General features: G+C 41.0%; 1 protein-coding gene across 9 annotated transcripts in view; it reads left to right on the top strand.

Moving 5' to 3' along the window:
- Positions 1-3466: 3466 nt before the first annotated feature.
- Positions 3467-22272, top strand: part of UBE2F (ubiquitin conjugating enzyme E2 F (putative)) — a 79640-nt gene continuing 60834 nt past the window's right edge. For 4 of the 9 annotated variants that reach the window (XM_057412222.1, XM_057412220.1, XM_057412221.1 and 1 more), the window contains exons 1-4: positions 3467-3617; positions 6172-6305; positions 15811-15840; positions 18979-19044. In XM_057412222.1, coding sequence (XP_057268205.1) covers positions 6188-6305; positions 15811-15840; positions 18979-19044 — 214 coding nt within the window. In that variant the 5' untranslated portion in view covers positions 3467-3617; positions 6172-6187. Of the gene's footprint in view, positions 3618-6171; positions 6306-15810; positions 15841-17456; positions 17602-18978; positions 19045-22272 lie in introns of those variants that run through there. The other 5 variants (XM_057412224.1, XM_057412223.1, XM_057412218.1 and 2 more) reach the window with 4 other exon arrangements.

Below are 22272 nucleotides of genomic sequence, written 5' to 3'. Positions count from 1 at the left end.
CTTGAGAACTAGCATCTCTTCTGAGATTGCAGACTCAGGGACCAAAACACGAGCAGCAGAGACTTCTACTTTATTTTTCAATGGATGGGATGTGTCTGAATATAGAGTTAGCATTTTTAAAGTAAGGGCATAGAAAAGTTGTGTTTAGAGAACCCATGAGGGAGTTTGGATAATGGCTGTTTCTCTTTGCTCCTGACAATATGAGAACTTTCACAATTGCTTATAAAAGCAGGAGCTCATACTTTAACAAAAAAGCAGACTTCCTTTGCTTAATTCCCCAGCAGACATGTTAAATAAAAGCTTGAGAGAAAGACCAATAAGGACAGAAGAAGACATGCATATTCTTTAAATGGTGGTACAGTATAAATGAAAGATGTTTGTTTCATCTTCTCTCTAGCTTTAGCAACAGTGACAGTGGGGTAATGAGAAATGGTTCGGTAATTGCCTGAAATCCAACACAGAAGAAACCTTGCATTTGTTTGCAGGAGGAGGTGATGTCTGTAACTGCTTGCATTCTTGCTGTGGGAAACATGAAAGACTTTCCAGGTCACAGACACAATGATCAAAAAATGAAATATTCTATCACATGTGCATCAATTGAGATGAGATTACAAAATTACGTTAGGAACTACTCTTGCCAGTGGTTACTTCCTCAAGTGCTGAATCTTTGAGACTCTTGCCTCTTCAGCAGCACCTTTGGAAATATCTTGGTTTGAGGCCTTAAACATGCCTGACTCGGGTATCCACCAGGAAAGTTTTCACTGGAAAAGTCTGAATTATCCCCAGATCAGCTGGTACTTCTGAAAACCAAGGTTCTCTGTAAGCAAACAGTATTGCTCAAGATTCTGGTCTCTTCACTCCCTGGGGTGACTCAGAGTTCAGCTTCAGGAGTAGCTTATACTATGCTCTTTGAGCCTAAGTGAGAAAAGGAGGTGAGAGAATGAGAAAAACCTCTTGTCAAACACAACATGAAAGAATGAATAAATATGAGTTGAGAAACTGTGGGAGTGGGAAGCGTGTGCACTCCCCATGTATCCCTTATGATACATATTTTGTGTATATACAACACATTCACTTAGTTTTTCCCAGACTAGATGTTATGTGGGTAGAAAGGGAACACAGTAAAAATAGGAGACTGTTGCTTCCAGTAAACAGCACTGTCTCTCTGTCTAGACTTGCAACAACGCTGTCTGAGGAAAAAGAGTAACTGGGGCATGGGTTCAGATGAATCTGATTTGCAAAGACTTTTCTTCATGCTGTCATAAACTGAAATTGTCAAGTAGTCGCAGGTCACCAAACATCGGGTGCTGAATTTTTCCCATCACTAATAAGAGGAACTGGCTGAGGGTGCAAGGAGACTGAACACTGTTACAGCCTGTACTGGACTGTATTGGCTCGGCTTTAATTAGTCTTTAGAAGAGGCAGCAGTTTGTTGACAGCACCTTTATAAATTGTCTCATAAAAATGTTTTACTAATCCCAGCACAGGTCACAGTGGCCAGATATTAACTGAGCTGCTGTGCTGCAGAAAAAGGAAGGCCAGCTGGTGATACTTGAAGACAAAATAGAAGCAGATTTCTTGAGTTTTCTGAAGAGCAGCTTAGCTGTTAAGATAGGGCATTTTGAGCCTAACTAATAATAATGCTGTAGTGAGTCTGCCTTGCTTATTGAATTCTTGACATTCCTAATGGGCAAGTGACCTTTGGGAGAGAAAAAGTATCAGCAAAAGTGGAATGTTCATCAGTATCTTGAATATTCAAGCTTGTATTCCCAGAATGATGCCAGCAAACAAGCTGGGAAATCCGAGTGCTGAGGCTGACTTTGAAACCTTTGTCTGCTTCAGAATGTCCCAGCAGGCTTTACGATGGGCTCACGAAATTGTGTCGTAGGGTTCATAGTCCGCTGCAGAGTGTGAAATGGCTTTGGCTTATTGCTCTCCAAGGTACAGCTTATCTTCAGGACATCTTCTTGGCTCTGAGCTGTATGGGAATCTGGAAACAGAATCACACAGAGGCTTTTCTAAGACACTTAGCATCTTGAGTTCCTCACAAACACAGTCTCCAACAGCCCGGCAAAGGAGAAGGGACCCTCTGCCATGGCACAGCTGGGGAGGAGGCAGGCAGTGAGGTCTGAACAGGTGCGGCCTCTGTGTGAGGTGCCCTGTCAGGGTCCTGTCTGTCTCCTGCATCTCTACAGCCAGCCGATGGACTCATTTTGAATCAACATGCACTTGGATTAGCCTGTAATCATACCTCCCTCCCTTGGGTTCAGTGTTTTGGATAATTTTTGAGATTTCCCCCTTGAAGTTGGTGATTTTTAGACACCCAGCTGGTGTGTCCGTGTGGCATAGCCACAGAAGACAGTAAAAGGAGGGATGCCACGTTCACTCTTTCCAGCCATCATCGGCACTCCTGAGAGCAGGTTTTTCTAAACACTTACTTTATTTCTTCATCTCCCAGTTACATTTTTTTCCCAGCTGAAAACCAAAGCATGAGCAATATGCAGTGGAGAGGCTGTTGCTGAACTGTGGAACAGGGAAATACTTTACGGCCAATTCAGCTGGGTGCTCCTCTTTCCCATTAAGCTTGTGAAAGGGTTAGAACAATTTAAGGCCTCTGAGTGATGGTTCTGCACTGGTTTAACTAGATTGGACTAAGCTAGATTCCAATTTTATTTTTGGTGATTGTGAAGTGTATCATTCCAGTGAATGTTTAGGACACAGAGAGTATTTCAATAGCTGTTTGCCAAACTTTCCTTGTGTCTGGTCTCTAGCTTTGCTTCATCAAACCGTCTAATGCTGCTCTAATAGCTTTTATTTTGGTCCCCTTATTTATGGAAAGCTACCAAACAAAGAATTTGGGAAGTTTATGCACATATTTAAGTTTTACAGATCAAAGGGCTGATCTAACTTAATTGTGGGTGTTTTTGAATTTTCAACTGGTCACATTAGTTATGATGTCAAATAATTTACTCTTGATCGTTGAATGCACTCTTATGATCAGGTTTTTTTACACTGATTTAATCTGACTATTGCTTCCACTAAGCTGCTGCTGGGATGTAGAGTAACTGAACTAATTTAAGCAAGCAGTAATGCAAAGGCTACAGCCAGCGTAGTGTGTATTCTCCCCTGAGGAAATCACCCTGACAGCGGCTGGTCTTTTTTTCCCTATCACTTCCCCCTGGTGGCTCGGTGTGATTTATGTTCTACTTGAACCAAATCACGTTTCCACAGACCCACAACGGGACGGTAGGAGGTGACACTGGTGCTGGGGGAATGCCGGGCTGTCGCTGGGGCCGATGTCAGCGGCTGGTTTCCCTCACGCCCCGCTGACCCAAAACGGCGCCGCCTCACCTGCCGCGAACACCCCCCACATCCCTCCTCCACCAACTCTCGCGAGATCCCGGCAGGCGCGCCCCCGACGCCATCTCAAGTCTCGCGATGAAGAGACAGTTGAAGGGTGCGCGCCTCGCGGCGGTCGCGTCTGCGGCGCTGCCCACTTCCGGTGCCGCCGCTGAGGGAGGAGCGGAGGGAGGAGCTGCGCCGCCGTCGCCCGCTGCCCCGGGCCAGCCCCGGGGATGGTGTTGACCGCGGGAGCCGGGCCCTGACGCCGCGCTCAGGTAAGAGCGCGCCGCCCTCCTTTCTGCCTGGGTCAGGGGCTGTCTCCCTTAGCTCAGGCCCGGTCTGTTTGCCCTCGCCTCAGGCCTGGCTACTTCCCTTCCCCACCCAGTGCCTCCACATCTCTCGGGGTGGCCCCGACCTGCCAGGCCGCGGAGCCCCGGGACCTGTTCCCTGGCCCAGCTGGGGCGTGTCTTCACTGCAGCAGTCCCCCTGTCCCCCGTGGCGGCGCAGGGAACGGGCACTGGCGGTGCGGGACAGGGCAGGCCGCCGCTTTCTTCGCTCCCGAGGGAGCTAGAGAAATCCCGGGGCTCTCTTGCCCTTCCTTATTTAAATAAGCACAGTACCCCTTTATCACCGGTCTCCCCGGTGTCGTGCACTGGTGTAAAGCCTTATTCTCCCTTTGCGGTTGGCAGGTTTTGAGCGCTTCCTTGCTGTGCTCTATCGATAAAATTTGGGGTATAGCTGGGGCGAATTATCTCTTTCCCACACTGGTCACACTTCTCGCTGGTTTCCTAGTTTCTAGGATAAGCAGTGAGAAAACACATCTGTAAATGTTTTTAGGAACTTAGTTACCATTGAATTTGATTTCATTTGGATTTGGCACTTAAAAAGGTGGGATTTTTTTTCGGGGTGGTGGTGGCCGATCTTACCTTCATTTTACAGGGTTTTTTTTTTTCTGTTTTGTGGTGGTTTTGGTTTTATTTGAGGTTTTTTTTTTTTGTCTTTTACGACCCTATGTCACTATTTGCAGACTCTCATACTTTTCCCTCCTTTTTTATATATAGATATATTTTTTTTAACTTGCTATTGTCTTTCTCTTAGAAAAGAGAAAGAAAGAAGAGAAAAAAAAGCAAAAAAACTTTTGTCTGCTTATTCTTTTTTTCTCTAGTGTAGTGGGAGGAAAAAACCTACTAGGTATTTCTTTTCTTGAAGCTAACCGCACATACCTCTCAACTTAAGAGAACTTGTCCTTGTTGCAAATCTTACTAGAAGTTCATACTTGGGTACTATTGTGAAATATGTTTTCCTTTGTATAAACCTTGTATCACTTACTACATTCTTCTCAACATCCAAGTGTCATGGTGGTTGTTTCATTTCTTGTTTGTACCCCTTCATGAGTGTTTTGGTGTTGGCTTGATGTTTGGTATAAACCTGGTAGCTCTCTCACAACCTTGGGAAAGCAGTAGGGCTGTCCTGTACAGATGCAGCGAGTAGATTGGCAGCCTAGAGGATTTATCTCCTGTTTTTTCTAGGGCAAGAGAAAACAAATCGACAAGTGAAGTAAATGCTGTTGCAATGGACCTGTTAAACTTCACTTCAGGGCTTGCTTTCATTCTTGCTTGCGAGAATGAAAGACATATCAAGACATACAGAACTGAAGCTGGCAAAGATAAATTTGTGTCATGTCTTGCCATTTCACAGTGTGCTTGTCTTCATCTCAGTGGTTTACTGGACTTCATTATTTGCCTTACAATTATCTTGGCTGATTCTCCATTTTATACTGTGAGAGCTGATGTTACCTGAGCATCCGTTTCTTGGTAACTGCTACATACCTGTCTCGTCCTCTGTGCAGACCAGTTCACATAAAGACTATATGCTGGCTTTCTACATGGTTTTTTTCTTCCTTTATTTTGTTGAATTAATTCATGTGACTAAAGGATAAGTATTTCTCCTACCATTTTCGTGGTGGTGGTGCCTAAAGACTAGGGACCTGGTCAGCATTATGTTGGTTTTGGCTGAACTGTTAAGAATGAGTTGCCCTCAACTAGGAGTAGTGTCAACGTGTTTTAAGCCATGACAGACTGAATGTTTTGGTTTTATGGTTTTGGCATGCAGTCTGCCTTTTATTGTAATTTATTAGTGCAGTTATCTTCTCCAGTGGAGGACTGGCACAGCAAAAATATCTTCATTTCAGTTACTAGATCTCTGTATGTAACTTTCTCTACTGTTCCTTTGCCCTGTGAAGAGTTACTGTTGTGCAGCTGCATAGCTAATTGCACTCTTTGAAGTATAAAAATTTCCTTTCTTGTGTCCTGGTAGCTAACTCAAAGCTCACTTCCTAGGGTTAAAGAGTTGTTCCATTAAACCCTCCCCTCCCCTTTCTCGAATGTCTGCCAAAAAATAGCTCTGAATATTGTCCTGTGAAGTGTGGCTGAGAATGGTTGCAGCAGGTTGTGTGGCAGAGGCATTTTCACAGCAGTTTTCGAAGGACCAGTGTCAAGCAGTGGTGTAATTTGGGAGATGGTGCAGTGAAACTAGATTGTAAACGATGATGAAAGTCTGACCTTTCTCCAGCAAAGCTGAACTTCCTTTTGGCCTAGTGTACTATAACCCTCTGTGTTCACATCTGAAACAAGCTTTCATTCTTCAAGTACTTTAGGCTTTGTCATTAATTGCAGTCATGTTAACTGTATATATCATATTCTTTGTTTGTGAAGCATATGACAATAGCTGTTGAATAAGGAGCAAACTGTAACCTGGTTTTGTATTCTCCCCTTTTCTTCCTCATGCTTTAGTTTTGTCATTGACTTTGTTCTGGTGTTTGTGTTCTAGATTGAAGACAGCAGTAATGCTAACTCTGGCAAGCAAGTTGAAGCGGGATGATGGTGTCAGAGGACCCCGTGCATCCAATCCAGCTTCTGATTCAACTCGGAGGGTGTCTGTTCGGGATAAATTACTTGTTAAAGGTGAAAGGAACTCGTATTTAAATACTGGGGGATTTACAGTTTGCAGGTGTGCACCAGCGAGCAATACTAAATTACATTAATGGCTGGACTTGATCTTAAAGGTCTTTTCCAACCTAGTTGATTCTGTGATTTCCAGAAGTATTTTTAAAATTGCGTGTGAGTTACCTCAGGATTTATACTGTAGGTTATTATATTGTCATAAATCACATCTCCAACAGCTCTTTTCCTCTAGGACACTTATTTTCTTTGACTGTTGTAAAACATATAAAGCTTCCTCCTTACTGCACTCATTGGGAACTGTGTCATCAATTAAAACATTACAATAAAAAATTGTCACGAAAGTGTCACTGAGTATATAGGAGAATATCAGATTTTACTTGCTAGAAAGTTATTTTTTTGAGCAAACCATAGCTGTGTGTGACAGAAAAGAAACTCCTAAAAGTAACATCAACATTCCTGTGGTCTTTAATGATACAGATCAGAGGCAGTAAACTTCAAAAAACTTAAAAAATGAATGCAAGAAGATTTTTCATGGGCCTGGGGTCACTGGAGGTTGCTTATGAAGTAGTGTAATACACTCATTTTTGTAGTGTCATATGGTCTGTTTTAAGAAGGCTTCTGTAGGCTGTTGCTGGCTTGCTACTGGTGGGGGGAAAACCACAGGCTTTTACTTTGTGGCAGTTCTGGGTGAATGAGGTAGTTTGTGAGACGGTTATTAAACTATTTTACAGTAAAATTGTGGACAGCTCTCTTCATTTTTTCTGTAGCATAGATAAGCTTGTGTTTACAAATCCATAGGTGCTGACGCTTTGCAGTTACTATGGGCTTACACTCGTATATACTCCCTTTGGTAATAGCTGAGTTTTAAAGCTTGAGCTATGAAGCCTGATCTAGTGTCAATATGTTGTTTAGGTTGATGTTTCTGCTGAAAATGATCAATAGCAAATATGCTAGTGTTTATGTGTAAGCTGTTACTATGAGGATTCATGCCAGTCAAAGGGAGCTCATATTTCCTGATTTTATTTCAGAATGGCTTGAGATGGACACTGGTATATTTGCATGAATAATATTGCCTAATTCTAATATTGCATATGGCTGTTTGAATTAGGGTCGATTCTGCTATGTAACTGTATGCTGGAACAAGGTTTCAGTGCAACTGCTGCTGCCTTAGTGCCCTGGGAAGTCTCAAGTAGACTGCAGGAAAATGATATTCATAATTTTGTTCCTTTGCACTGTTTAAGGACAGAGTTTTAAAACACTTTAAACCCTGATGTTATAATTCTCATGATGAGTTTGCTTTAGGCTTGCAGTTTGGAAATCCTTCTTTAACTCCAGTTGTGAGGGAAAAGGTATCAGGTGGGAGGAATAAGCTTTTTAACCAGGCTAAGCTACAAAGCCAGATTACTAAATATATATGTCTGATATTTTCAGTAACCTGCATATGTAGTCTTGAGAGGAAAGTAGCAGTATAATATAAATACACTTATACTACAATGCCTTTAACAGGGCGAGTTGTCATAAGAAACTTTACTGTACCCTTACAGCAATCATTTTTCAGTTATATGACTAAAACTTTACCTAAGTCTGCAGGGAAAGGAATGTAGCTATAGAAAATTAGTATTGACATTGTATTTGCTATGGCTGCCATTAGCAAACCAATGCAGACTGAGTATTGAATGAGTTGAGTCCCAGACTGACAAGTGTTAAAAGCAGGTCACTGCTGGCATCCTTCTGACAAGTGTGAGTACTAGATCATGATGTGCTTGTGTGTGAAAGTTGTATCATGTGGCTCTCCGAAGAAAGTTGTAGGAGGAGCTGTCAGTCTGGTTAGAATGGTTTCTGGACTGAAATGTGAACTGACAGTAGCAGTAGGTCACTTCTGTATAACTACACTGAAAGTGGGAGGAAAATCTAGCAGCTAGTGTGGAAGATTTGTTGGGGATATTCTCTTTTAAGCTACTCTTCAAACTAAATGTAGACCATTCAGTTACAAAAGTTTCTAGAACTTGCTTCTTCTCTTTAAGATAGCTCAGCTGCAGCAGCATCTACAAGATTAAGAGCCTGAGTGAAGGTGGGAATTCTGATGTTGATAGTGTTTTTAAGTCGCATATGGATCTGCAGGAATGAGTTTGATAGGGGGTGAAGAGCTGCCTGCATATAGAAATGACACTATGGCATCTGCACCAACTCCAGGGTCTTTTACTGCTTGATTATATAGAACTGTAATACACTGGTGTACACTCAACTTCAGGTTGTTGTATTAGATTTGAAACAAAGCTGGTGGGAGCCTGTAAGAGAAGTTGTCACTGATGCTTGTTTAGGTGGGAGATATCAAACAGGTGAGAGTTGCAGAGTGGGTGAAAGGCTCAATCACATCAGTCTGCTGGCAGCTGTGAATTAAAACATCAATCTGATCTACAAGAGGAGGAGGAGATGAGAAAAGGCCCAGCATGTTCTTTACTTGTTTGCCCTATCAACTGTGCTAAGCAATCCTGTAAATCTGACCTAGCCCTGAGAGATGGCTATAGTGTATGAACCAAGGTGAGGTAGCTGCTTGCCTGCCCCAGTGGTGGTGATGTGCTGGAGAGATGCTCTCCTGTTACTGATCCATGGTAAATTGGTGATAGTCTAATAAATTCTGCAGGCAGACATCTAGTTTTAATAGAGGTATCGTCCAGATACAGACAGTGTCTGGTTTTTATCTGGAGGTAAATTAAAGACGGCCTTGTTTGTGTTGATAAGAGAGTCCAGTTCAGGAAGGATCTTTCTGAAGGATGTGTTATTACACTGATAACCCTGCAGTCCTCAAATGTATTGTGTACAGTGACCAGTAAAAGAGATCAATGCTATTTGGATTACGGGATAGGCGACCATGACCCCAGCCACTGATAAGTGTAGACAGTGCTTACAGGCTTGTAAAAATTTGTCACAGACCAACTACATATGTATGTTAACTGATATTGCCTTAAAGTAGGAAATATAAGTGATAATTCAGGAATGATGTCAGCTATTTGCACTATATGGGTGAGAAGAAAATTCACAAAAATATTTTAAATGCTTTTAGTAAAACTGGGAGGACATGAGCTATTAGCAGCGTGTTGTCATGCCCTGTCCTTGGGTTTAGTGATGGGTGCAAGTTAGACCTTTTTTTTTTTTACCCAACTTTGTAAAAGAGCTACTTTAAAAACACTGGTGCCCTTTGTTGTTTTTTCTAAGCTGTTTCTTTGTTTACTTAAATATCCAGTATTGTTACATATTTAAATATCAGTCATGGCTCAGGGCATTGTTTTGCTGGGTTATTTCATGGATGTATTATCAAAGGAGGAATCTCTGCCACTAAAATTTTATGTAGGGAAGTAATTCTGAGACAGCCGGATATTCTTTTCCAGCTGTTCTTCCTCTGGAGCATCAAAGTCATGGCTGCTAAGCAGGATTTTGTAGCAGCCTGTCCCCTGCTGAATAGCTCAGCAGCTGATGGAGCACATGTGGGAGGTTAGAAGGTGTATCTAGAGTGAGGAGCATGGCGGTGGTTCTGACCTGAAACCCTGAGAAGTTGCAGGAAAACATCACTGCTTTGAAGTCACTGAGAGCATGAGTGTCTGAAGGTGTGTGGGGGGTGAGGATTAGTAATTCCAGCTGGCAGCCCTTAGAGAGAGGCTTTCTGGCCAGGAGAGAGACGCCAAGCAGTGACTAACGTGTTTCACCATAAATCACATGGAGAAAATGCAAACAACTGGAGAAGGCAGAAAGTAATTACTGATGTGAGGAGGAGGGGAAATGGTTCTTGAAGGGCGTCTGCTGCCTCTCTGGCCATGAAAGAGGCTCTAATAAAGCGTAAGTTTGTTAAAAGTTGTGACATACTCTTGCATCTGTATTTTCACTAGATTTTCAGTATAAGCTCAATTGGAGAGTAAGATCCTAATTCTGTAGGCCCAGTATACAAGTTAAAATAGAGAAAACGGTACACTTGTTTTAGCAGCTTTCAATTTGTTCTGTGGTACAGAGTTTATTTTTGATGTTAAATTCATCTCTAAGAGGGAAATTCATTACATTAGAAAGAGGGGCTGCAAGATGCTGTAAGCCATGCAGTGCTGAACTTGACAGGCACATCCTTTCTGAATGTTTGAAAAGGGCTGAGGACAAGTCCAAATCATATTAAAGACTAATACTGTATAATGAATTTGACTGCTAAATTGAATTAAAGGTAGAGAATATTCCAGGATGCTAGTAGCAGCAATGTATATGATTATTGATCACAAAAGTTGTCCTTTGAATTTATTTACAGGAGTGTGTGTTCCTATTTTTTTAAGTGCACCTAATCACTTTTATATTACTGGTTTGATTGTGAACAGCTTGAAATAAAAATGAATTAGCATGGTTTATTCCTCAGTTGTCTTCAACATTTGTGGCTTTCACAACTAGATCCAGGTAACTGTAAATGTTTCAAGTGTGCATTTTTATAAGCCTGAAAGAACAGAAGTGGGAAACGGATTATAAAAGTGAGGTGTACGTGCACTGTAAGTAAAAATCAGAAGAATCCATATATTTGCTTTCTTCAGTCCTTCAAGTACCGGAATATCCCTCCTCACAATAACAGGTGAGGAAAACTGAGAGGGGAGAAAATACTTTTGAAAGTTAAAAAAGAAACCTTCATCAGGGACTGCAGCAACAAGACAAGGGGTAATGGGTTAATACTAAAATGGGAAGTGCAGGTTAGATATAAGGAAGAAGCTCTTCCCTGTGGTGAGGCGCTGGCACAGGGTGCTCGGAGAAGCTGTGGCTGCTCCATCCCTGGCAGTGTTCAGGGCCAGGTTGGGTGGGGCTTGGAGCAACCTGGTCTAGTGGAAGGTCTCACTGCCCATGGCTGGGGGTTGGAACTAAGTGATCTTAAGGTCCTTTCTAACCCGCACCAGTCTGTGATTCTATGGGTCATGCTCTGTATCTTATAAAAAGTTCATGCATGCAGACAGCAGCAGCATTTCTGAAACAGCTTTGAGTTGAAGCTCATTTGAAAATTTACTACTGGAGACTTTTCCTAGAACATGACTGACAAAGGGAGGCCAGATTCAGTGCATTGCTTCACTTCTGATGCCTCTGATTTTCAGCATACATGAAGTATTGCAGAGTTAAGAGATTTCCAACCACAGTGGCTTTTTCTGTTTTTTTTTTGATGTCAGGATAATGCATTTTGTATAGAAACTGAAGCATGGGATTTGATAGTGTCTTGTTTCAAGCAAACATTTGGAAGTGGAAGGAAAATACACATCTCTTACTCTAAACTGGCAGCATTGTTTGGCTTAGTTGGCTTCTAATACTGTTCTGTACAGTTGAGGAGCTAAATAGTGAAAGTTATATAGGTGGATGGATAAGATTAGGAGGCAGACAGCATTATACTGCTGGAATTAATACTTTTGTCAGAGTGTTAAGGTATTTCTCTTCATCTCTAAGCAGTATTAACAATGTGCATTAAAGAAGGACTAAACAGAAGAAGGGGCTTTTTGGACAAAACCAGAGAGAAGTAAGTATTTGCTGTGGATAAGAACGTTCATTCCAGTTGAGGAAATAATGCTTTCACTTTGTGTACTTCAAAACAAAACCCAGTGGGAAGCATACAGCCTGACTCTTTGTGGCAGTGCTAGTAAACAATGTGGCAATGACTTGTTGAGATGGGGTGGGGAAGAGGAAGGAGCAGAATAACATGAATACAGTCTGCATGGTACTGAATATAACATCCATGTGGGTCTCATAAACCATATGCCTGTACCCATGTCAGGAGCGTGTGTTCCTGTTTCTATCCTGAGAATTGTCATGAGTAGTTATTGTGAAATCATTTATAAATAGCCTTGATTGCTTGTATTAAGTTTAGCTCTCCCCTGGTTTATAAAGTTCCTGAACTGCTTCTGAGACATAATCAGTTTGCATTCAGCTCTTCCAAAAGTCTGTTTAAATTAAACCCTTTTTTAATGGTTTAAAATAGAATTTGGAGCTGTTCAAGCAAGTGCATACTGGGTCAAGAGCAGGACTACAGATACACATGCCACTTGAGTGTGCTCCTCCACCAGATCACACAAGGTCTGAGGAACACCAGACTGGCTGGTCAGGGGCTGGTCTGGTTTTGAGATGCCTGTACCTATCTTAGTTTTTATCCTGCAAAAGCTCTGACATGTGTCTACACTTCAGGGCTTTCAGACCTACCCAGGATGGCTCATCAGAGGAGGTGCAGGGCTGTGCAGTACTGCTGGGTTTTCTGCTTCCTGGCGATAGCCCTCTTGATTGTGAGAGGAAGTGAGATGCCCACTAAGTGGGTGGTGATGAGTGCCATTTTCCCATGGAAGTTCTGGAGTGCTCTTGCGCAATATTTCCTGAGACGTGGGTTAAATCTACTGGTTTGTCTTGTCATCTTAAGGAACGGTGTGGTGCCTGGCTGTGAATTGAGGCACAGGTACTGATTAGCCATAAAACATGAAACACAGATTGGATTTTCTTTACTGTTCAGCTGTAGTTAGTTTTTTGAAAGAGGATGTCAAATTGAGGTGAAGTTTGTTCTTTAATTTACTGAGGCTTTTGGGGCTGTCAGAAGTTCAGTGTGTTGGAGCTCTGGTTGCTGTTTCTACATTTTGCTTATTTAAAAACCTGTTAAACCCTGCCAGTAAATTGGCAGACAGCACAAGGGGCAATTTTTTACAGAGAATATTCTTGTTAGTGGTATTGCTTTATGTAGAAAATACATAACTTAAAACATCAGAATCTTAATGGAGCTTGAATGATCTAGTCAAAAATCGTAGAATGATAGAATGGTTTGGGTTAGAAGGGATCTAAAGGCTCCCTCAGTTCCAACTGGAGCCAACAGGTTGCTCCAAGCCCTGTCCAGCCTGGCCTTGAACACTGCAAGGGATGGGGCAGCCACAGTTTCTCTGGGCACCCTATTACCCTATGCCAGTGGCAAAGCAAATTACAAAAATAATTTCAGTATCAAGACTGTCACTACCAAAGAGTCACAGAATTTGGAAAACTTGAACATTATAGCTTTGGTCCATTAAATGTGTCTAGTCATTGTTAATCAATGTTTATGTGGCACACTTAGTAGTAACATGTTTCCTTACTTGATGTTATTTTAAAAGTTTAGATTATTGAAGGTCTTTGACTGCTGGCTTTTTTTTTTTGTTAGATTTTTATCAGGTTGTTTTGTTTTTAATTTGTGTTTTGTTGTGGAGTTGATTAGAAACCTTAATTTTGGGGAACTTGCCTTTGTTCACAAAGCTTTGGTGTGTATTAGTTATGATAGCCTCCCACCCTCCCCGTGTCTGCACACCGTCAAAGAGCAAGCACACTGTTCCATCCTCATGGGTGTGGGTGAGCACCATCATTTTCATGTTTTTGCAGGAAAACCCACTCATGATGAAACAAAGGGAAACACAGACATGTGAATGCACTGCAGGAAATCTTCACACTTCAAATGATCTATGGGGATCAGTTAACTCTCTGACCCTTGCAGGAGGCAGAAGTGAGGCCCCAGCTCAGCCCTTTCATTGCTGGGTTTGACCATGTGCTGTCCATTGGTGTCCCTCTTTGCCCTGCTGCCCTTTTCCCAGGATTGAAACAAAGGGTGGGCAGGATTTATTAAAGCCAAACAACAGAAGAACAGAAACCAGTAAGGAAAATGGCCAACTCCTTAAATAAGAGCCAGCTCCTAAACTCTGCCATCTACTGAGGATTAATAGTGGCTCCCACTATGAAAGGCTGATGAGTTTAAAGGGAAAGGAGTGGGGGAATACTCCTACAGTGCATTTGTATAGCTGCAGCCTCCAGTAGTTGGTTAATGCCATGTCTTTAGTTTTACTTTTTGGTTATGAATCCCACCCCCCTTGATTATAGCTGAAATTAAATTTTTGGTATCTTTAAAAGGCAGTTCTCTTTCAAAACTCAGCAGAAGCATGTCACCAGTGTTGGGGGGGATTTTAGAGTGCAATTGTGAACTTCTTAGGTGTGTGTGAAACAGTGCTTCCAGTTTGGTGGGGTTTTCTCTCAGTATAGTAGGCTGCAGATGTAGGACTACAGGGCTGTCCCAAGCAAGTGGGAGGTGGGAGTCAAATACGCATCATGCTCATTGCAGAGCCCAGCCAGGTTTGATAAGCATGGATGCAAGGAAGGTTCTGGGGAATTAGGGAGTTCTTAGTTGTGATGAGTTTGGGTTCTGCGCCAAGAAATAGCTCCCTATATCTTAAACTGAATTACAGTTTTCTTTAGATTTGTGTTTTTCAGAGTTGGCGTTGAACTCTTAAACATTGTTGGTAGCCCAAATAAATGGGCTGTGTCTATGCAGACCAGAAAGCAAAGTTAGGAATCAAGTGGTGATGGTGGAAAAAACCCTACAGGAAATGCAAAAAATATATATTATTTAAATTTAAGTTTCCTGGAACTTCAGAAGTAAAGGCAGAAGGGCTGTCTTGATGCATCTCATTTATATTTCTGTGAAATAAAAGTAATTTAAAGTAAGACTTCAGTAAAATACACATACAGGGAGAAAGCAGTGAGTCTTCCAGAGAAGATAGCATGGTAGAGAAAGTGAATGTGCCTCCCTTCCTAGGAGCTGTGCAGCTGACTCTGGTTACTTTTTCTTTTATGAATACCTTCTAAGTTTTATGCATGGGAAATATAATAAAATTTAATTGGACTGCGTATCTATAACAAACTGTGCTCCCAGATGAAATATCCAACAGACACTGGAGCAAAAAAGAAAAATCATAACACTCCTGAGTTTGACAGTGCAGACGTTTGAGGGGAGTACAGTGGATGCACTGACCAGTGCATTTTACCCTTCCAGGTGCTTGAAGTGAAGGTTTGTCTTGCTCTGTTTTTGGTGCTCTTGATGCTGATTTCTGCACACAGGACCACATCTGACAGTGCCCTTGAATTAGGGTTTCAGTAGCTGTTTTCAGGTGTGCAGTATGTGCTATCATGCTTGGAGGCTTCCCTACAAAAGCAGTGCATGACCTGAGGCAATCTAGCTGATGATGGAAGAGCTTTAACAGTTGGATACTGCAGATGGTGCTGATGCTCGCAGGCTGTGAACCTCCTGTGCTTGTTTTCGTCATTGGACTGGCACCTTGATTCTTGAGGTTTTTCTGCTTTTGTGTTTTGCAGGCTGTGGAATTCTGGCCTTCCAGATTTTAGTGCCATATATATACAATTTTGGGGGTTTGGATAATGCCACCTTTTGAAATGCCAGTGCTCTGGGTATTAGAAGGCCTGGCACTTCAGTCTTGGCAGAGCTGAAACTCCTAATCACAGTAGGATACATTTGACTGTAGGGCAGATGAGAGTTTTTAGTAATGAATTGTGGTGCTTAAAAGAGAAATTTCAAGGCAAACTTCCATTCCAGCTTAATTATATTTTTAAGTAAAATTTGATTTACAGAGTGGTTTAAATGAGATTTGACTATTTGGACTTCAGGAATGGAGTTTTGCTTGCATAAATAACAGTTGATTTTTTCCTCTTTCAACAGAGGTTGCAGAACTTGAAGCTAATCTACCTTGTAAGTATAACATTTAATGGCATGCTTTTTAAGGGGAAAAGGACTATAGAGCTGAATGTTTTGACTGAAGTATGAATGCTAATGGGATGCGCGGATTGACTCCACAACTCGTTAAAGTTGTAAAGTGGGTATGCTTTTTATTCAGCGCTGAGACGCATGGGGATAATTCCTCAAAGTCATGCATGCCTCAGTGTTGTTTCCCTCTACATTTATTCTCTAAAGTTATATATATTCATAAGGTTGCACAATACGCCTATACATATTCATGTCCTATCCCCGCTTCGTATTATAATGACTTAGAAGGTCCTTTGTGCCTGCGCAGTACCCCCTCTGGTCATGGGCTTCATCTGGTCAAGATGAAGTAAATGAGTCTTCCTCCTGTGGGTAGGAGTCTTCAAGATGAAGTAAATGAGTCTTCCTTTTCTTGAATTTTCCACCTTTTAGTTTTCACATATGGCCTTAGGGTTTGGTCGGTGTCCCAGCCATAAACCATCTGCTTCTCCCCCTTCAGGTGTCTGCTTTTCCTTATCAATAGCTGCTTATCAATAGAATCAGGCCTCTGCTTTTCCTTGTCAATAGAACCAGGTGTCTGCTTTTCCTTATCAATAGTTAGTGTCTTTGTTCTGCTTAGTAGGCATGATAGGTACAGAAAATACTTTTGTTTAAGCAAGCGAATTCCTCAAACCCCCTTGTACAACCCCCCTGTACATTGGTTAACCTTGTATCAAATGGAAGGAAAGCTATGCAAAACTGCCACTCATTTTCTGTGTTGCTCCCTTTTAAGGGATTGTAGTGAGTAAAATTAGTGTACTTTGGAAGCAGTATTGAGTATTTGGCTCCAGAATTTGATTGCTGGTGGAGTGGGAGCTTCCCTCTTGTAAACCACCCAAAAGGTACCTGGAACTGAAGAGTGCATTTATAACCTCACTCCTGTTCTTCCTCCATTCTGTCTTTTTCAAAACAGGAGATCTGGTTCAGAAAATAACCAGTTTCTCAGGAAACACATGAAATCAACCTAGTGCTTTTTCCCATGCGATCTGTAACCTCATGTGTGGGTTAGTAGTGAAAATACTCATGAAAAGTAGTTTTGTTTTGTTTTTTTTAAAAAGTGATCCTTATTCCTTTAGAAAAAATAAAAGGCAAAATTATGTGATTTTAGCCCTGCATGTTACTTGTAATGGATGTTATGCTGCTAAAAGATGAAAATATTAGTAGCCAGTTTAAAGTAGTCATTTAAGAGCACAAGGTAAATGGCTTGTTGCTTCTAGAGCTGAGGACGGGTAATTAAAAATCAAGTGCTTTCTGTTCCTTTGCTTTAGAAAGCCTAGTTCTGTAATGGGAGCAAAACACAAAGCCCTTTTATAAAGAGGAGTAAAGTTCCTACTGCTCTGTGTTTGTTTCTAAGGCTGGGTGTTGACAGTGAAGCTGAGTTGCTGCTGAGCTCTTTCTTTTCAAGTGTTGACCAGAACAGCATCATTCTGCCGTGAGTTCTTAGAATACAGGCGAGCACAACAAATTTTTGCTTAAGCAGGTTCAGTTACATTCAGAGCTCATTGCTTGCTTTACAGAACTTCCTGTGGTGCACGTTCCTGTTTCAGAGTAACTAAGACGGTTTTAGCTGCAGGGAAAGAGGCAGGAACTGCTTGCAACAGACTGAGAATGTATGTGCAGGCTATTACTGTGCTGTGCATTCACACCATCTTGTCCATGTGTTTATCTTGCAAGAAAACCAGTGAACATTCTCTGCAATTATGCTTGCAGGTAGCTTGTAATGTTTAGAGTCTTTCCCCAGTTAGGGGGAGCTTTGACCATGTGTTTTTCTCTCTGGGTGTTGAGAGAAAAATTCTCAATACTGTTTCTGATGAGCATCTTCTACTTGCTAATGATTCCAAATCCAGGTCAATATTCAGATCTTAAAAATCAGGCTTTTCAGTGTACAGACTGCCTGATGGGAGGAGTTACAAAGGCAAAAAATACACAATAGAAGCGGTAAGAAGGGATGTCAGGAAGAGGCGTTATTTTAACTCTATGTTCTTCTTTCTTGAAGGCAATTACAGAGATTTCACAGAATAATAAACTTTTTTTTTTCTGTAGACTCTCTTTAGGATAACAAACACCTGAGAAACACATATCAGGGTTTGTAGTTACTACAATGTGAATGCATTACTACGGTTTGTGTATAGTTCTGGTTATTTTTTCAGGCAGATAGGGTCTTTATCTCTGATACTATTTGGCTCCTTGATTACAGAAAAAGAACAGCCAGCCTGATATGTTAAGAAGCTAACGGCTGCATAATATGAATAATAGTGTATCCATGGATATTTACACCTAGTGCCAGATTGACAGCTTGCCTCTGCCATGGTGAAGAAAAGCCAGTTTTGTGCATGGGAAGGCAACTTGGTTTCTGTCGTGAAATGCTAACAAAGAGCTTTTATGCTGTGAACTTGCATCTGTTGAACTGAAAACACTGACTAGTTTTATCAGGTTGCTGGTTTTTTTTTTCCACACTTGTTATTCATTGTCACTGTTCTCTTTAAATACATCTAGTCTGAGAATAAAATGTGTTTGGTTTGTAATGGTGCTCTATATGTTAATGAATGTAATTGGTTATACAGAAGAAACTTGTTCAGTTTGACAGCTGAGCTGGCTTTTGGATGAGGCTTTCAGTAAAGGTTGTATCTCATACCCTACAGGTATAAATAATCCTTTGTGAGAATCAGGCTGTGGAGGCATGACCTCTTGCAGGCTGCAGCGTGTGATCAAATGTTAAGATACACACATTAACATTAAAGAACTTGTAAGAAAGAGGTGCTCGTATTCTGTATATTGTCATCTTAACATGCAGCTATGATCTATGCAGAAAACCAAAACTTTTGGCATTTTAAGCTATTTGAGACACCATGGATTACTGAAAAGAAACAAGTTTCTTCCTCAGCTCAAAGTGAAGTTCCATTACTGCAGGTGACCTGTAACAGTATAGGGAGGAGGTGCTTAGAGACAAAGTGTAAGAGGAAATCACTTGACTGGAAGGTAGGGATTAATCAGGGAGTGAATTTGGAGAATATGAAAGATGATATACTTGCTTTCCCAACAGTGGAAAACCAATTTTCTGATGTAAATTATACTTTTGCTTCACAGGTACATGTAAAGTGAATTTTCCTGACCCAAACAAGCTTCATTACTTTCAGCTAACTGTAACCCCAGGTAATTTTTTTAAACGTTACTTTTGGTTTTGAGTGTGCTCGTGTTAAGGAAACATTATTCCAAGAGTTTGCTCAAGAATCCAGTAAACTTTCTAGTCAAAGACTGGCTGTAATACAGTGGTTATATAGAGGCAGTGGAGAAACTGGGCTGGATTTTGGGTAGTAGATGCCAATAAAAAGGCCATCAAAACTGAGCAGGTTTAGGAAATAATCAGGTCTTGTTTGTTCACTTTGAATTGTTTTTTTTTTTCCTCTTGGTTGATTTCAGACCACCTTGCTTTATTTGCACCACATCTAGATAAATTGCCGTACTACAACCCTGTTACAAATTTATTCTTTTCTTACTGGTTGCTTGACTCTGAAGAGGTAAAGAGATAGATGACAGATATAGCGCTGCTGGAAAACTTCACATCTATGCATGTCTGATGATGCTTAACAAGTAGGAGCCTCTTAGTCTTTGAATACTGAAATATGTGGAAATATCTTTTATTATTAATGCAACTTAAGCACACTGTGAAGCTTCAGGCATGCTGTTCAGTAAAAATGTTTTCAGAATTTACTATTTCCACATAAGCTTCTGAAATGGCTCACATAGCTGTCCATTTTAGGATAGAAAGTTGTGCTTGTGTTTTATGGATGAATTTCATGGAAGATCATTTAAACTTCGTTTTCACTTATTTTTACTGTGTTTTGCCTTTGGGACTCTGCAAATACTTAAATAAGAACATGGACACGTACAGTACACTGAATTGAGTTAGATGTGTCGGGATCAATATGTCTCTGCCAACTGATTCTTGTAGAGGCACATTTTCAACAGAATTCCAATACAGTATGGCAGTCATCCTGGTGTTTTACCTATAGAAACAAGATTTACCCTTCAAAGGGTAATATGTTTCTCATAATCCAGTATCTTGAAGTCAAATGAGCACTAGATGTCACTATTGCTGCTTGTTATCCAAAATCCACTAGGACTTCCTCAGCAGTGGAGATCGTGGGTGGTCTTTGTTATCATGTCCATTCATGCGACTCCTTTTTGTGATGGGAAAATGAGTAAGACTGCCCTAGTCACTGTAAATAAAGAATAAATGCAGGTGTTGTTACACGACTTTTAACATCTCATTCTGTGTAGGAGATGTGTTCATGCTTGCTTGGTGTTAGTCTTGTCCCAGTTTATGTGATGCTGCTTTATTATGTTTTGCAGAGGAGTCGACTTTACAAGATCATCACTGTGTGAGTTAGGGATGTGAAGCAATGATAGCTTCTTCATACTAATTCTATAATATCTAAATACATAGGTATTTATGTTCTGTTAACTGCTGTGCAGGAAGATGTTGCAGTCAGAAGACAGTAGTTGAATGCAGAGCATGGGTTTTGTGCTAGCTTCCTTGCTGAAATGATCTTGGGAATGATATGATCTTAATTAACATTTTGTTGCTCTAAATATAGCTGCACAGCTGAAGTCTCTGCAGTTGCAGTCTGACCCAAGTAAACATCTATTTTCAGCTGTGCATAATTCAGGTACAGAATCTGGGGATCAGATACAGCTTAGCACAGCTCTCCAAAGGCAAAATGGAACACATACCAAGAAAATCTTTGCAGCTTTCTGATTGCCTTCCTTATTGACGTTTTTCTGTAGAGTATGCTAAATCTTAGTTTTCTTTGGGATAGCAGAGGCAGGTGGGTGGTCATCACAGATTTTTTTCTGTCTCAAATGGCCCAAAAATCTTTGCTTGAGCCAACTATTTTTGTAGCGTCTAAACAATTTTGCATGAATCTTGACAGCCCAGAGGAAGATTCTGCTTTCCTCTTGCTTATAAATCTGTCTTGCATTGAGAAACTGAGTTCCTTCTAGAAATCCTGCTCATACATCTGCCTCTTCATGGAGCACTTTGCAAATACCTCTGCAGCTCACGGATCAAGAGCTGTGCTCAGCACAGCTGCGGGTGCCAGGGAATACCTAATGCTGCCTTGCAGTTCCCGTTTAGGACCTATGCAGTACATGTGTATAAGCCAGGGCTGGTAGTCTGCTCAGGAAGGAGGCTCTTGCTGGCTCCCTTAAGGTTCTCAGTTTGCTTATCTGTAGTTACAGAAGTTGCATCCTTATATGATAAATTTGGTAGAACAGTGTTAATTCTTTTCATATCTAATGTTTAAATTCTCATATATTCTGATTAATATGAGAGCTTGAATTCTGTAACCACATTTTTATAAGGAATCTTACACCAAGCCAGTTCTGGAAGAAGCTGGCTGTCAGGGTTCCATGAAGGTACTGACTGAACATGTTTTTTAACACTAGAAATGCCATTTGTGGTCAGTGTTCTAACCTTATGTTATTGACAAAGCCTATGCTCGATGCTTTGTTTAATGCAGTCTGGGCTTGAAAGGACAGAGAAAGCAGCTTCTTTAAATTCTCACAAAAAGACTAATTTGAGTAAGAAAATAAACTTTATCACCAAAGCAAAATTACTTCAGCTCCCTTGGTCTGCACTTCTCATAATAACCTTTCTTAGTAAGTATTTAATGTCACAAAATTATCCTGGTGACAGTGAGTTTTTAAATTAACTGTGTTTGCAGAAAATCTTGCCAAGGGCGACTGCTGATTTTGTGTAATTAAAGAAATTGGAATTCCTTTATGTTATAGCTTTCTGCAGTGCACCCTGAGTGGATTTATCTTAGAAAATGGGTAAGACTTAGATTTTACTGCTACAGTAGACAAACTGTGTTAGTGAGGCAGATACTGCTGCCTTTCTCTGCTGTCTGAAGCTGCTTCTTTTGTCATCTGAAACAATTGCTCTTTTAAAAAAATGCTTTAGACAGGCACTTGCCTCTGTTCTTGTTTTTGCACCAGTACCACTTGGATCAAAACCTAGGAAAATAAGGAGGTGCTTATAATGCAGGCAGAGTCCTGCCTGCTGCACTGATATTTGGAGCACAAAATTGGAATCTGAGACTAAAACATGGTAATGACCTGGAAAAAAAAAAATGAAGAAGGTGAGTTTTAGGTAGCTTACACATGAAGAAAACTATAGGAATATGTGTAACTAATACAGTATTACTGCAGTTTCCAGACAGTTGGAATAGTCTGGTTTTAGTGTGGTTATTTTAGAGCCCAGTTCTTCAGGGAATTAATGAAGAGCCTGTTCTCTGTTTTGTGTGCTGTGAAATGACAAATCTCAGTGAGCATGGCTGAGCATTTCAACACTGCAAATTCAAGGAGTTACTATCAAAA

Source organism: Pezoporus wallicus, unplaced genomic scaffold (assembly GCF_028554395.1).
Source record: "Pezoporus wallicus isolate ANWC-B61680 ecotype Strahan unplaced genomic scaffold, APGP_CSIRO_Pwel_v1 contig_6566, whole genome shotgun sequence".
Lineage (NCBI taxonomy): Eukaryota > Metazoa > Chordata > Aves > Psittaciformes > Psittacidae > Pezoporus > Pezoporus wallicus.
This window is presented reverse-complemented; position numbering and strand designations above follow the sequence as displayed.